At 36.1% G+C, this 15,856-nt stretch overlaps 1 protein-coding gene across 3 annotated transcripts in view; it reads right to left on the bottom strand.

The window, feature by feature from the left end:
* Positions 1–478: 478 nt before the first annotated feature.
* The window catches only part of rufy3 (RUN and FYVE domain containing 3), a 32,001-nt gene continuing 16,623 nt past the window's right edge, over positions 479–15,856 (bottom strand). For 2 of the 3 annotated variants that reach the window (XM_059338154.1, XM_059338156.1), the window contains exons 5-13: positions 15,620–15,743; positions 13,376–13,440; positions 12,439–12,504; positions 10,765–10,834; positions 10,580–10,669; positions 9,813–9,896; positions 8,710–8,877; positions 6,862–6,959; positions 5,079–5,721 (exon numbers count right to left, since the gene is read on the bottom strand). In XM_059338154.1, the coding sequence (XP_059194137.1) occupies positions 5,649–5,721; positions 6,862–6,959; positions 8,710–8,877; positions 9,813–9,896; positions 10,580–10,669; positions 10,765–10,834; positions 12,439–12,504; positions 13,376–13,440; positions 15,620–15,743 (838 nt within the window). In that variant the 3' untranslated portion in view covers positions 5,079–5,648. Of the gene's footprint in view, positions 961–1,964; positions 2,046–2,656; positions 2,688–2,784; positions 2,871–2,960; positions 3,091–4,773; positions 4,894–5,078; positions 5,722–6,861; positions 6,960–8,709; positions 8,878–9,812; positions 9,897–10,579; positions 10,670–10,764; positions 10,835–12,438; positions 12,505–13,375; positions 13,441–15,619; positions 15,744–15,856 lie in introns of those variants that run through there. The other variant, XM_059338153.1, reaches the window with a different exon arrangement.

Raw genomic sequence — 15,856 nt, 5'->3', positions numbered from 1 at the left:
TTATGAATAAGTTTTTAATACGATCCCACTTCCAAATATCTGAAATAACCCTTTAAATTCTGCTTTACACTTTGACTATTATCTTAGCTCATTAATGTATATTTATGATCATTTTTGACAATTTTCGAGCGTATAAAAAGCTTCTGACAGCACATAAGAGTCTTTTCCCAAAATTCTAACACACGTTTTATATCATAGTATAATATGTATTTGGTCAAAGTGTTTTGGGATATTTAATTTGTCAGTATCAGGCTGAATCAGATGCCACTAGGAGTGTAAAAATGAATGCTTCATTTCATATTTATCTATACAATTAGTGCTATAATGAAGCACAGATGTGGCTAAAACAAAAAATGTCCAGTTTTTCCTTTTGCATCTGCTAAAAAAATATGTCAGTTGACATTTTAGTCATAATCCACTCAGTGGAAGGTCAGTTTTTAAATGCATGAGATGATTCACGTTGTGTTTTATATGAGGAATCTCCACCCAGGTGCCATTTTTTTTTTTTTTACAGCTGTTTGAGTTGCAGGTTTCCACTGAAGAAACACCACAGCAGCTCAACACTTTCAGCCCGAAAGGAAGAATTACAGCGACAATAAAAACCTGCAATCACAATCAAATGGCACATGTTTGGACACTTCTTATTTAAAGTCACTAAAAAATATATATCGCAAGTTCAGAACCCGCAGGACTCTTTAAGTCAAATCTTTCACAACGTCTCGAGTCACAAAGTCGAAAAAAGTGCATTTTTGCAGTGCCAGTTGTACAAATAAATGCCTCTTGGTTTCCATGCGTGTGGTCGGAGAGTTCCTCGTCTCATGTTGGCGTTGAAGCGTATTGCTGCAGCAGCAGAGAGTAGCAGGCGCTGCACACCGTCTCCGGCAGGATGGAGGAAGGTAACGGCAGCTCTTTGGACACGCAGCTCTCACAGAAAACACCGCTGCAGTTCTTACACTGTTTCTGGAGACACAAAGACAGATTATTAACACAGTGTGACACGACAGCAGGGGTCTCAAACTCTAATTACCTGGAGGCCGCTGGAGGCAGTATCAAAATGACCAAGAAAAGACACAAAATGACAGAAAAAAGACACAAAATGTCAGGAAAAAAACTAAATTAGACACAAAATGACCAAAAAATACACCGAATTATTGAAAAAAGACACAAAATGACCCAAAAAAGATAAAAAATGACAGAACAAACCCCCAAATTACTTAAAAAAGAAAAAATGACCAAATAAGACGCAGAATTTCCCAAAAAGACACAAAATTGTTTAAAAAAGACACAAAATGACCGAAAAAAACTAAATTACTTTAAAAAATAAACAAAATGACCAAAAAAGACACAAAATAATTAAAAAAAGACACAACATTATATAAAAATGACACAAAAAAAGACACATTATATAAAAATGACACAAAATTATTTAAAAAAGACACAAAATGACCAAAAAAACCCACACAGAATTACCAAAAAAGACACAAAATTATTTTAAAAAAAGACACAAAATGACCAAAAAAAGACACAAAATTATTTTAAAAAAAGACACAAAATGACCAAAAAAAGACACAAAATTATTTAAAAATGACCAAAAAATACACAGAATTACCAAAAAAGACACACAGGTATTAAAAAAAAGACACAAAATGACCCAAAAAATAGTTATAGTTATTGTTATAACTATAACTATTTTTTGGGTCATTTTGTGTCTTTTTTTTAATAGATACAAGATACAAATCACCACATACCTTGTTAACTACACCTGTATAAAACTCCAGACCTCTAGGCCTCACCTTACAGGAGTCCCTAACCTCTCAAAAATATATAACGTATATTCAAAATGTGTTACTATAACTTAAACTTGGATTTGAGGAGGTTGGAGTAAAGACCGGGCCACAATGAGCTTTTTATAAACGTTGTCTTCTGGTTTTTAGAGAGTTCAGAATAATGTTCCGTCCTCGTACCTTTGTCTTCAGCAGGGAGTCGTCCTGTTCACACATGGAGCAGATGGAGGGCTGACTGATCTCCACAAAGGACTCGTCCTGCTGCAAATCAAACAATAATCACACATTTATTACAGACATTAACGATAGCAGTACTACAGTTATAAGTGATAAGTGTTTCAGGTGGTGCTTTAGTTCTTGTTTACATGTGTATAGTACAACTTTTATCACATTAACCCTTTATCAGGCAAAGAACTATATTTGGTAATTTCAGCCAAATTTCTAAAATGAGTAATAAATAAAATAATATTTCGAGAAAAAAGTTGCAAATTTACTAGATTAAAGTGGCAAATCTACAAGAAAAAAAAGTTGCAGATTTAAGAGATTTAAAGTGGCAAATCTGCACGAAAAAAAGTCGCAGATTTGCGAGAAAAAAGTGGAAAAAAATCAACTTTTTTCTCGCAGATTTACCACTTTAATCTCATAAACTTTTCTCTTTTTTTACACATTCTGTCAGTATGTAATATCCTCCAATATTCTCTTGGGTTGAAATTTGGAATTTGCAAGTATTTCAATGAGTGCCCTATTGAGGGTTAATGATAATGATAAGCATGAAATTAGTTTATGTTGAGTTCATACTTTTTTAAACTGCACCATAAATAGATTTATTTTAAGATAATTCAACATTTTATTTAGTGCGTCTTCGGCCTCACCTGTTCATCCTCATGCTGTGACCTCGAGGACCTTAAGAAAAGGAGAAAAAGAGGATAAATAAATAAATAAATCACTTTCCTCAAGTAATTATATTTATCTTAAAAGCTGGAGTTCTTTAAGTTCTTACACGCTGGAGCTCAGGCTGGTTTTGTCCTCGGCTCCAGGGAGAATCTGCTCTTTCTCCCTTTTCACTGGCGGAGATTCTGGGAGACGCTGCGGGTTAAATACGTATTATCTAAGTAATCTGATGTAACAAGGTTAAAGAAATCTTTAGTTCTGCAGTATTATGAGCTGAGGTTTAACCTTTGGTATGTTCTCTGGGAGCCTCCTCTCCCTGCGAGGAGTAGACTGACTGGACTGAGCAGACGCAGCGTCCCCATGATGCTCGCTCTTCCTCTCTCGCTCTTTCCTCAGCTCCAGCTCCAGATACGACCTGGAACAACACAAACACGATGCAGAGAACTTTACACTATTAGCACTGACAGTGATGATGCTTCATCTGATGAAAAATATATATACAATTTCAGGTGATCCCTTTTCTAAGTCTGAGCTAAATTATTGTGTCTTGTGTTTATGCTTTAGGAACAGATAGAAAAAATATGTTTTTGCCACAAGTTTCTTTTTTTTTTCTCACCAAATGTGAGACAGGTAGGGAAAAAAGTTTATCCTGGATGATTTTCAAGTTTTTTTTCTCCATCAGTGAAAACAGGTGAAAAAGTTCTGGCAGGTGAAGTTTTTGAGTTTCTGACGTTGTATATAATGTTTGTATAAAGGGCTGTTTCCAATACCGCTCAATACCCAGAATGAGGCGGGTCTCACTCACCGAAACGCCTCTAATTTGAATACGAGCCGTCTGGAGCGGACTTTTGTCGAGACTTTTTTCGTCCCTGTAGAAGAGCAGGGTCTTTTTCTCCCCTGAAAACAGTCTGGTTACTGATTGGATAGATCGCTAAGCAGGATGTGACGTAGAACTCGACGTCACGACAACACGCGCCATTTGTAAAAGCCAGCAAAGCAGTGTTGCCAACTTAGCAACTTCGTTGCTATAATTAGCATCTTTTCAGCTCTTCTTAACAGCTGTGGGGGCCGGCGGCTCGTTAAGAAGAGTAAGAACGAGTCAACGAGGCACAGTCCTCCTGCAGCAGTCTCTCCCAGCTGCAGTCACAGAGCCGGAGGGGATGTTAACTCCTTAGAGTCCAGTCTGCAAATTGCTAACAGGCTAACAGTTAGCTCTACAGTGTGTATGTGCTGCTGCTGCAGGAGGTGTTCACTTAGCGATCTCTGTTTGTTTACAACAAGCACCGGACCAAACGTCACCTCCAGAGTCTCTAAATCCCTCTGGAGCCTTTTTGTAATGGAGACACGCAGAGTGAGTGGACATTAGAGAGGGCGTGGCCTGAGACTTTCCCAGTGGACATTCTTCCCCCTAAAGGAAACACGGTTATTGTTCCCTTGAGGGAACATCGCAATTTTCCATAATGGTACGTTGTTGCCTCAGGGCAACATTTGCATTTTAACAAGCTCCCATTATTTAATTAGAAAATAAATTGCATGAAACTATCAAAAATGGTTTACTCACCTAAAAGAATGAATATATTTTTTGCAGATGGAAAAGACCCCAAAAAACATGTAAAATTACCAAAAAACACGCTAAATTACACCAGAAAAGACCAAAAAAGTCACAAAATGACCACAAAAAACATATGAAAAAAATGCAACATTCCCCAAAAAAGTCAAAAAATGACTCCAAAAACATGTGAAATTACCAAAAAAGATGCTAAATTACCCCAAAAAAGACCAAAGGAGTCATAAAATTACCAAAAAATAAATTCATCGGTAGGAATATGTTTTTTCCAGATGGAAAAGGGCCAGGAAATTACGTTTTGAGAGCTTTTTTGTGGCGCAAAATGGCAAAGCTGTTTTCTTTGGAAAAGTCTGCAAAATAGGGTTTCAATATGGCCTCCTGGAGGTCATGTGACACATCAAAGCATTGTTATTGGTTCCCTATATTCTTCCCTCTTTTATAAAGTATCGCATCACTCAGAAACATGCATTGTAGAAATTTGACAGGGCAAAAAATGTGTCAACAGTGAACCATAGAGGGTTGAGACATTACCTGTGCCTCCTGAGCTGCTCCATCTCCACCTGCAGACTCTCGATTTTGTCTCCAAACTCCTGTTTGAAGAGCCGGTTGGCCTCTAGAGCCAGATCCTTCTCTCTCTCAGCCTGTTTGTATCTGGTCAGGGGAGGGGGGGGGGGGTGTCACATCAACGTATGGTAAAATGAAAAAACTCAACGGAAACAAAACATGGTTCAAACTTAAATAAATAAATTAAAAAAACACAAAGAAAAATGGAGATTTATGGGGCGTGAAAGCTGACGAGGACAACAGGGAAACCTCAAAGAAGATGAAGCAGGCTGTGTTTGTTTATTGTTTATTAGCCTAATGATCACTACAGTTTACACCAATGTTATGTTCACATACAATTCAAAATTAATGAATTAATTTTGCCCTTTTTCTCCCGGCTTTATCTGGCTCCTGTCCTGGCGTTCTAATGTGGATCACCGAGTGACAACATCTCAGCCCCCTTAAACATCAGCCCTGTTCCATTCTCTGGTGGTGCTTTTATTCTTTGGAATAACATGACAGGAAGTCCACCAACACATCAACTCTGGTTCACAGTGGACTCTCAGACACCAGGCCAGCTACTCGCCTCACCTTTGCCACAAAGCAGTAATGCGGTAGTTTAAAGAAACGGACTAAAAGTATAAACGTGATCCGCCAGAGGACACGAGGAGGATTAAGGGTCCAGTCAGTCCTCACTACTCGAAGCTGAAGCTGGAGAGCCACTGCAGGAGGTTGTGGGAAAATGGTTTTTATTTTCAACAACAAAGGAGCATCGTACAGAAAAGATAACATCCTAGTTTGGTTATTTCTATATTAGGCAGGGTTGTTATGTTGGTTTTCAGGTATGAAAGCGGGGGGAGCTGCTACTGCTGCAGCTGCAGCAGCTTCCCGGCTGCTGAGTTCAGGTTTCTGGCCTGTTTCACCGCATGCTTCTCACTGAGCACCATACAAACAAATAATGAGAATGGAAAATAATGAAAGTGGAGGGAGGAAAAACATAAAAATGAGCATAATGAGTGATTATGCATAACGCAGAAAAAGAAAACTCTTTTGCAATATTTATTCAAAATACGAGAGCCCGACCAATAAGAGACAGATACTGATTTTAGAGGAGAAAAGGAGGAATTTATGAGCTATTTTTATGTGGATTAGTTTCAAATTTTGCACCAGGATTAGTATGCAAATGTACTCAGAAGGCTAAATAAGTTATTAAAGAATATTTGATATTATTAATATTATATTCTAGAATTGAAAACTCAGAAAATAAGAATAAAAATGAAATAAATAAACAGTGGATGTTCCATATAAGTCCACTGCTGAGCATTTAAATAAATAATAAAATTAAAATATAATTAATAGCTTAATAAACAGTGTATGTTCTGTATCATTTTATAGCTGACCATTTTCAATAAAGAATAAAATAAAATAAATAGCTAAATTAACAGTGTATGTTCAGTATCAGTTAATTGCTAATTTAGATAAATAATAATATAAAAATAAAATAAATAGCTTAATAAAAAGTGTATATTCAGTATCAGGCAATTGCTGATCATTCAAATAAATAATAAAATAAAAATAAAACAATTAGCTAAATAAACAGTTTATGTTAAGTATCAGTTAATTGCCGATTATTTAAATAAGTAATAAAATAAAATTTAAAATAAATAGCTGAATAAACAGTGTGTTTTCAGTATCAGTTAATTGCTGACCATTTAAATAATTAATAAAATAAAAATAAAATAAACAGCTAAGTAAACAGTGTGTTTTCAGTATCAGTCGATTGCCGATTTAAATAAATGAGAATATAAAAATAAAATAAATAGCTTAATAGAAAGTGTATGTTTAGTATCAGTCTTATAGAAAAAAATAGATAGAATAAAATAAATTAAAATATGTAACAGCATGCATCAATTCCTGCATTATAAGTTCTGTTAACAAAAAAAGCTTTTTATGTCGGTGCATGTAAAACAACATTAATATTAAGGTAGATATGATATCTGATTGGTCTGCTATAGGCCGGTATCAGTCTCTAATATTGGTCGGGCTCCACAGAATAGCGATCAGTGCTGTTCTCACCTGGTCTCCATCTGTTTTACCGTCCCCGTCATCTGGTTGATCTTCTCCTCCAGGCGAGCGATCGCTTCACTCTTCTGTTTAGAGCCGGCGTCTGCAGTCTGAGGAGGAGAGCAAACAATCTTATCTATACATATCTATACATCTTATCTCACTGACAGAAGCTTCAACGTCTCTATTGGGGACTTTGTGTCAGATTCTTCTCCTTTGTCCTATGGCGTCCCCCAGGGCTCAATACTGGGGCCCCTGCTATTCTCCTTATACCTACTGCCCCTGGGTCAGATCATAAAAATACATAATATCGCATACCATTTATACGCAGATGACATCCAGCTCCACTTCTCTTGTAAACCTAGTGATGCTTTTAAGTTGTCTAGGCTTCTCGACTGTCTAAGGGCTATTAGGAACTGGTTGGCAGAACATTTCCTACAGCTGAATGACAATAAAACTGAGGTTTTCTCTTTCTTCTGCTGTCCACTCTAACCTCCATAACTTACGGGTGTTTTTTGATCAGTCTACATTGTTTGACAAACATATAAACACTTTAGCAACATGATGTTTGACAAACAGCAGCTTTTACACACTATTACAGGTACATCTCAAAAAATTAGAATATCATGAAAAAGTTCAATACTTTTTGTCAAATCACATTTTTTATCAATTTTATGTGGTCAAAAATGGTAAAATCTAGCACCAAATCTGTGTCACAAATGGTATCAACCCATAAATCACTTAAGAGATTTACCTGAGCATAGAAATGACCATTGAATACTTTGATCACAATGTTTTAACCCTAACCTCTATAAAACTTCTATAATTTGAAAAGGCACCTGACCAAAACAATGTTTATTACAGGTTTATAACTTTACTTTCAATCAGCATCCTGCACACTGAAACATGTCCTAAGACACTTTCTGAAAAGGGCTTTTAGGTTTTGTTAGAGAAGGATCTGAGGATTACAGGTACATCTAAAAAAAATTAGAATATCATGAAAAAGTTCAATATTTTTTGTCAATCATTTCAGAAAGTGAAACTTGTATATTATATACATTTATTAGCATTGAGTGAAGTATTTCAAGCCTGTTTTTCTTGTAATTTTGATGATTCTGGCTTATAGAACTGAGTTTTGTATTTTCATTATCTCTTTTATGTTTTTTTGGGGTCATTTTGTGACTTTTTTTGGTCTTTTTTGGTAATTTTACAGTTTTTTGGGGTCTGATAGTAAACCTTCATTTGTGATAGTTTCATACACTTAGACTGTTCAACACATTAATTTCAATGGGTCGTTGGTTCAATGGTTCAATGTTTCCTACAGGCAACATTCAGACAAGAAACCGGTTAAAAAAGTTCCTTTTATAATGTTTTTAGATTTAAAATGTTATGTATTGTACCCTGTTGTAGCTACTGAATCTTTTACACCTGTTAATTAAATAAATTATGTTACAATTAATTTTAAAAACATTCTTTTTCACTAGTGCACCGTTATGGTACAATGTTACCTACGGGCAACAAACCCCAAAAAACAAAACAAAACAAAAAATATTAAATGTAAATAAATATTAAATGTCTTCATATTATTTCTATTTAGTCTATTTTAAGAAAAAAAAAACACTCCAAACATTTTTCCCTAACTGGCATCATAATGCTTACCGTAGAGGCTTAACCAGACCAGAGTTGGTGATGGTTGGTAATATGAACAAAGACGACTTTGGTCAGTTTGATTTTGTTTCTGTCCAGTTTGTTTTTGTGTTTTTGTTTCTGTGAAAGACTATTTCTGTTTTCTGTGAGCTGATCATGTTTATTTATGAGAGGATAAAGCTGAGAGAGCTGGTGTGCAGCGAGCAGCCTGACCTGTGACTTGTGGCTCAGCTGCTGGTTGATGATGCGCATGTCCTCCAGCTGCTGCCGGAGCTCCACCAGAGCGTCCTGCTTCTCACACACGTCCTTCTCCAGCATCTTCATGGACAGCTCCATCTCCTGCTTCATCCCGATCTGCACCTCCAGCTCCTTCTCCACATCCTGCACAGAGAGCAGCACGTACACACTTCACTACCGGAGGAGCGCTGACGTTAATGAAATAATGATATTTACTATCATTATACTGCAGTACAATGAGATTTTGCAAAGGCTTCTTCCAGTGAAGTTACAAAAATGTAACAGCAGTAATAGTAGCATAATGTTACAAAACCTCATGAAAATAAATAAATAAATAAATAAATAAGTGTACACAGGACCTGAAGTTTACTTTTTTGGCCACCAGCCACTGTGGCAGGTGGATTTTATGCCCTGCTTAGCCTGCTGCCCCCGCGACCCGGCCTCGGATAAGCGGAGGAAAATGGATGGATGGACAGTGGTTTTTTACCAGCCAAAATTTTTTTGTGCCTAAAATAAAGATGAACGACTCAGAAAATGCATAAGAATGGTTCTTGAACTTGCGAACCTTACCATCCCTTTCCACTTTGTATTAAAACGTCTTTTTCTTTATTTTTCTTTGAATCGTCCAGCGGCCTCTTCACGCCAGCAAGATGCCGCCACATTTGTTTTTATTTATTTATTGTTGAAAATCCAAGAAAACTTCAACAGCTGGTTCACTTCAACTGGTCAACAACACACAACACTTGCTCAGTGTTGTGTTGTCTTATTGGCTACACGCCAACGTGGCAGGTTGATTGACAGTTTCACAAAATTTACCAGCATTTGGCGTGTGGGCGTGTGCCAATTTCATGCCCTGAGTGTACACAATTACAATGATGTGATAGAATGTTTTATTCATGAATAGATCTTATTTTATACTCGTCTGTAGTAGCAGTTTAAATAAAAGGGACAGGCACAAACAACCAGTAACTGTCCCAATACTTTTTCCAGAGTTTATAACTTTATTAGTTAAGAACACAGCATCTTTATCTAAATGTAAACACAAGAGTAGAAAACCAATAAAGGCTGAATCAACGCACCAATCGGAGCAGAGTTTCCTCTTTGAGCTGCTTGCGTGTTTCCCCCAGCACCTGTCCGTCTGCTGCCGAGTCGCTTCTTGATGCCTGAAAAAACAGTCAGACGTTGAGCTCAGAGATATGAAGGACCACTAGAGAATCTGTTCAGTTAACACTGGAGATGGAGGACACAGAAACAGGCTTTATTGTGTGGTTGTTTCTTATACACCAGGGTGCTAAATAGGGCCAATATTTGTGTTTTTTATCGGCCAATACGTGCGTTTTGTTAATAAATGTTTCTTTTTTTGTTTAAATTGAGACTTGTGTAACATTGGTTATCATTGTGTCATTTTTATCATGTAAATGGAGGGAGAAAAGGCAATATTGTCTTCAAGAATCGGCCCAAAAAAATCGGCAGCACATATCGGGGATCGGTTAAGACTGATAAACAACAAAATAATAATAATAATAATAACAAAATAATCAGTTAAAAAAACAAAACATGTATCGGTCAACCTCTAGTGCTAAACTGTTGCCATTTTACCAGCCAAATGCTAATAGACTTGCTTCACTCACAAGTGGCTGATAAGACTTTAACATTTACAAACCACTTGGCTGGTGGACAAAAAAGTTGCTCCTAGTGCAGGTCCTGTTATGGACTATTCATTTCTACAAAAAATGCTATATTGTGTTATATATGTCATTATAATAACAACAAGAGTTGCCAAAAACAATATTCATATGCCTAAAACAACACCAATTACTGAGAGTGAAAGTGCTGATGTGCTCACCTTCCTGGACTCCAGCTGATAGGAGCTCTCCTCCTTTACTCTCTCCACGTCTTCTTGTAAAGTGATGATCCTGTTATTTGCCACTGCAAGCTGCCGAGACAAACACAACACAGTAAAAACAGAGGAAAGCTGCAGCTCCTCCTGCAGAGGAGAGAAGGAGAATGTTGGTGAAGTTCAGCTCTCACCTCTTCTGTTAGCTTTGTGTTGGACTTCTCCAGAGCGTCCACCTTCGCCTGCAGGTTATTTACTGATGCACTACAAACACAACAAAGGGACACATTAGTCAGGAGCTTAAAACAAGAAGAAGAAGAAGAAGCTGAAGAAGAGGATGAAGAAGAAGAAGAAGAAGAAGAAGAAGAAGCTGAAGAAGAAGAAGAAGAAGAAGAAGACGAAGCTGAAGAGGAGGAAGAAGAAGAAGAAGAAGAAGCTGAAGAAGAAGACGGAGAAGCTGAAGAAGAAGAGGACGAAGAAGCTGAAGAAGAAGAAGATGAAGATGAAACTGAAGAAGAAGAAGAAGAAGAAGAAGAAGCTGAAGAAGAAGAAGATGAAGAAGAAGAAGCTGAAGAAGAAGAAGATGAAGAAGCTGAAGAAGAAGAAGAAGATGAAGATGAAGCTGAAGAAGAAGAAGATGAAGAAGAAGACAAAGAAGCTGAAGAAGAAGAAGAAGACAAAGAAGCTGAAGAAGAAGAAGAAGACGAAGAAGCTGAAGAAGAAGAAGCTGAAGAAGAAGAAGAAGAAGAAGAAGAAGCTGAAGAAGAAGAAGAAGAAGATGAAGATGAAGAAGAAGCTGAAGAAGAAGAAGATGAAGATGAAGCTGAAGAAGAAGAAAAAGAAGAAGAAGAAAAAGAAGAAGAAGATGATGAAGAAGAAGAAGCTGAAGAAGATGAAGCTGAAGAAGAAGAAGATGATGAAGAAGAAGAAGAAGAAAAAGAAGAAGAAGAAGCTGAAGAAGAAGAAGAAGAAGAAAATGAAGAAGCTGAAGAAGCTGAAGAAGAAGACGGAGAAGCTGAAGAACAAGAAGCTGACGAAGAAGAAGAGGACGAAGAAGCTGAAGAAGAAGAAGAAGAAGAAGAAGAAGCTGAAGAAGAAGAAGAAGAAGAAGCTGAAGAAGAAGAAGAAGCTGAAGAAGAAGAAGAAGAAGAAGAAGAAGCTGAAGAAGAAGAAGAAGAAGAAGCTGAAGAAGAAGAAGAAGAAGAAGAAGCTGAAGAAGATGGAGCTGAAGAAGAAGAAGATGATGAAGAAGAAGAAGAAGAAGAAGAAGAAGAAGAAGAAGAAGAAGAAGAAGAAGAAGAAGAAGAAGAAGAAGAAGAAGAAGAAGAAGAAGAAGAAGAAGAAGAAGAAGAAGAAGAAGAAGAAGAAAATGAAGAAGCTGAAGAAGAAGCTGAAGAAGCTGAAGAAGAAGACGGAGAAGCTGAAGAAGAAGAAGCTGAAGAAGAAGAAGAGGACGAAGAAGAAGAAGAAGAAGAAGAAGAAGAAGCTGAAGAAGAAGAAGAAGAAGCTGAAGAAGAAGAAGAAGAAGAAGAAGCTGAAGAAGAAGAAGAAGAAGCTGAAGAAGAAGAAGAAGCTGAAGAAGAAGAAGAAGAAGAAGAAGAAGAAGCTGAAGAAGAAGAAGAAGAAGAAGAAGAAGCTGAAGAAGAAGAAGAAGCTGAAGAAGAAGAAGCTGAAGAAGAAGAAGAAGCTGAAGAAGAAGAAGCAGAAGAAGAAGAAGAAGAAGAAGAAGAAGAAGAAGAAGAAGCTGAAGAAGAAGAAGCTGAAGAAGAAGAAGAAGCTGAAGAAGAAGAAGCTGAAGAAGAAGAAGAAGAAGAAGAAGAAGAAGCTGAAGAAGAAGAAGAAGAAGAGTGACGGTTACCGTGACGAACCTTAAATGTCTGTTCAGCTCCTCCACATAATTCTTCTGATCGAGGATGGCTGTGATCTGACCGTCACTGAGAGAGAGAGAAGAAGAAATCAACAAATAAATAACAGGAAACAACATGTAGTCTTTATAAAACAAATATAACTTGGTTTGATTTAATACATATTCATTTCAAAAAGAAACTGATTAGCAGCCAGCGGAAGAATGTCCAATATTTTCAGAATACAAAAATAATGATCATAATAATAACAATAATAATAATAATAATAATGATAGCAATAATAACAATACTAGTAATATAATAATAATAACAATAATAATAGTAATAATAATCATAGTAGTAATAATAATAATAATGGTAATAACAATAACAATAAAAAATAGTAATAATAACAATAATAATAGTAATAATAATAATAACAGTAATACGAATAATAATAATAATAATAATAATAATAATAATAATAAGAATAGTATTATAATAATAATAATAATAGTAGTAATAATAACAGCAATAATAATAATAGTAATAATAGTAATAATAACTTTTAAAAACAGCAGTTTACAAAGTGCTTGGACAGAGAGAGTTAATCACAATGAGAATGATTCCATAAGGCTAAAACTATTCTTACATTAAAAGAAAAAAAAATAAGAGAGAGAGCAGGAACAATCACAAGACATTCTCACAGACACAGACAATAAAAGGTCAAAGGATTAAAAAAGTAAAAAGGAGTGGTGAGATAGAAAGCATTACATAAAAACAAGTCTATAAAAGTGGGTTTTAAGAGGTGATTTAGAAGAAGTTAGTGACTCTGTGTGCCTTATCTCCTCTAGGTGTCAAGTTTTTTTTAGCCTCTTATTGAGCCAGGTGGCATTTTCCAAGCAAAAAACCTCCATAAATAGAAGGTAAGTGAGGTTAAAGATGAGACAGCAGCACTCACCCCTCTGCACTCTTACTGCTGTGTCCTCCGTCTTTGAGGTACATTGAAAAATCAATCACCCCGACCTGCAGAAGTCAATCAGGAAGAAACAGATAATCAATGACAGCGCAGCTCTAATGTCACATTTAATGCAATGCAGAGATGTAAAAATAACAGAAGGATCCTTCCTCATCAAGAGAGAAAATTAAGATCAGAAGGGCGTTTTAATGTCCTGCAACAAGGCATCGAGGCAACAATCGATCTCTGTTTACATCTGACCACATTAGGCTTTCTGTATTTGTTTTTACTATATTATATAGATCAGGGGTCTCAAACTCGCGGCCCTTGTGACGATGGCTTTTTTGAGTCTTTTTTTGGTCATTTTGTGTCTTTTTTGTGTCTTTTTTGGGTAATTTTGTGTCTTTTTTTGACTCAATACTTGGTTGGGGCTGTTTGACTTGAACTACTGGGAATGGACTTTTTCATCATATTCTAATGTATTTTCTCCAATGTGCAATATCTGTAAAATGCAAAATACTTTCAGGAAAACAAACAAACACAAATATATATATATCCATAATAAATGCCAAAAAGCAGAAATGTATGTATATTGGTCAATGACGTCATCTAACCCAGTGTCAGCTAGTGTACCCAGTCATTTTTCCCCATAAAATCTGATTATATACAGGAAAATAAATGTAAACTAAAATGAGAAAAAAAAATACTATCCACATTTACATTGCAACACTGTGGTATATAACACATTTTACATAATTTGTCAAAACTTTAGAAAAAAAAAGTAGAAATGATAAAAAAAAGAAATTAATTTGATGTTTTTAAAATGAGGTAATTATATGTATAAGTCCACTTAAATACAATGTAGGTGGATGAAGTATTTAATATTTATAATTTTTTGTGTTTACACCATTTGACATCTTGCCGATCCTTATTTGTCACTGACCCATATGTCTTATTGTTTATATTATTATTCTGTCTTCTATATCTATGTGTCTGTATCTTGAGCTGCTGTGATGACTAAATTTCCCCACTGCAGGATAAATAAAGTCATATCTTATCTCTTATCTTATCATATCTTAAAATCATTCACACTCAAACACTGGAGAATAAAAGTCTGTTTTTATCCTGACTAATCTACTGACTAATCTACTGACTAATCTACTGATTAATCCTGGTGTACGGGGGGTTTCAGACGTCCAAACGTGACGATATAAAAGCTGTAATTGACTCGTATTAACCAAAGGTTTATAACAGAGAGGTTTCACTCTGTTTTGCTTGGAGTAAGACTTGTTTAGTGAGCTGATTATAAACTGGCTACCTGCCAATCCTCCCGTCACTCTGCTTTCATTACAGAGTTGTAAACTAATAGAGAGTAAACAGAGACTCCTGAGTGGTGCTGAAAAGCCTGTTGATGGGATTACAAGAGGAACAGTGAGGAGAGTTAAAACAGCTCTTTGCTTGTGTTAAATCTGCACTATAGGGAATTATGGAATTTACTTTTCCATAACAGCCCCTTATCATGGTTTCACCACATGATGATGTTGATGTATAGATAGATTTATAAATGTATCAAGTCATGGAAAACAAATATTAGACCACCCTTGTTTTATTCAATTTCTTGTTCATTTTAATACCTGTTATAACTAAAGGTACATTTGTTTGGACAAATATAATGATAACAACAAAAATAGCTGATGAGAGTTTAATTTAAGAGCTGATATCTAGACATTTAACATGATTTTATTGATAATAACCACAATAATTATCAAGAAAACCATGGAAAATGTCCAGATATCAGCTCTTAAATTACATTATATATATTATATTTGTCCAAACAAATGTACCTTTAGTTACACCAGGTATTAAAATGAACAAGAAATTGAAGAAAACAAGGTAGATAATTTTTTCCATGAGTATGGATGGATGGATGGATGGATGGATGGATGGATGGATGGATGGATGGATGGATGGATGGATGGATGGATGGATGGATGGATGGATGGATGGATGGATGGATGGATGGATGGATGGATGGATGGATGGATAGATAGATAGATAGATAGATAGATAGATAGATAGATAGATCGATCTGTTTGTCGGTTGGTTCTTGCATGAGGCTCTTTGTGTTGGAATCCTGAAGTAGGATTATTTTTCACTTCCTTCCTGCAAACACTCGTCAGAAATGTGTTTTCCTGCAGCTCTGACTGGTGACAGAAGAAGAAGAAGTGGAAGTGAAAGCAGAACTACCTGAGAGTCCAGGTCCTCTCCCTTCATACACAGATTGGCATCGATGACATTTAGTCCGACGAGCAGCCCGGCGATGACGGCGCCCTCCTCCTCCATCATCAACGCGTTCGCCTCGTAGAATTCACTTCAGACAAAAGAGTTGAAAAAACACTGTTACTGAGCAGAAAACTGCATTTTTCAATGTGCACAAAAGCAAAACAAAAAAACACAATTTTAAAAATTATTCTATTGCATTCT

The sequence above is a fragment of the Centropristis striata genome, chromosome 7, assembly GCF_030273125.1.
Source record: "Centropristis striata isolate RG_2023a ecotype Rhode Island chromosome 7, C.striata_1.0, whole genome shotgun sequence".
Lineage (NCBI taxonomy): Eukaryota > Metazoa > Chordata > Actinopteri > Perciformes > Serranidae > Centropristis > Centropristis striata.
This window is presented reverse-complemented; position numbering and strand designations above follow the sequence as displayed.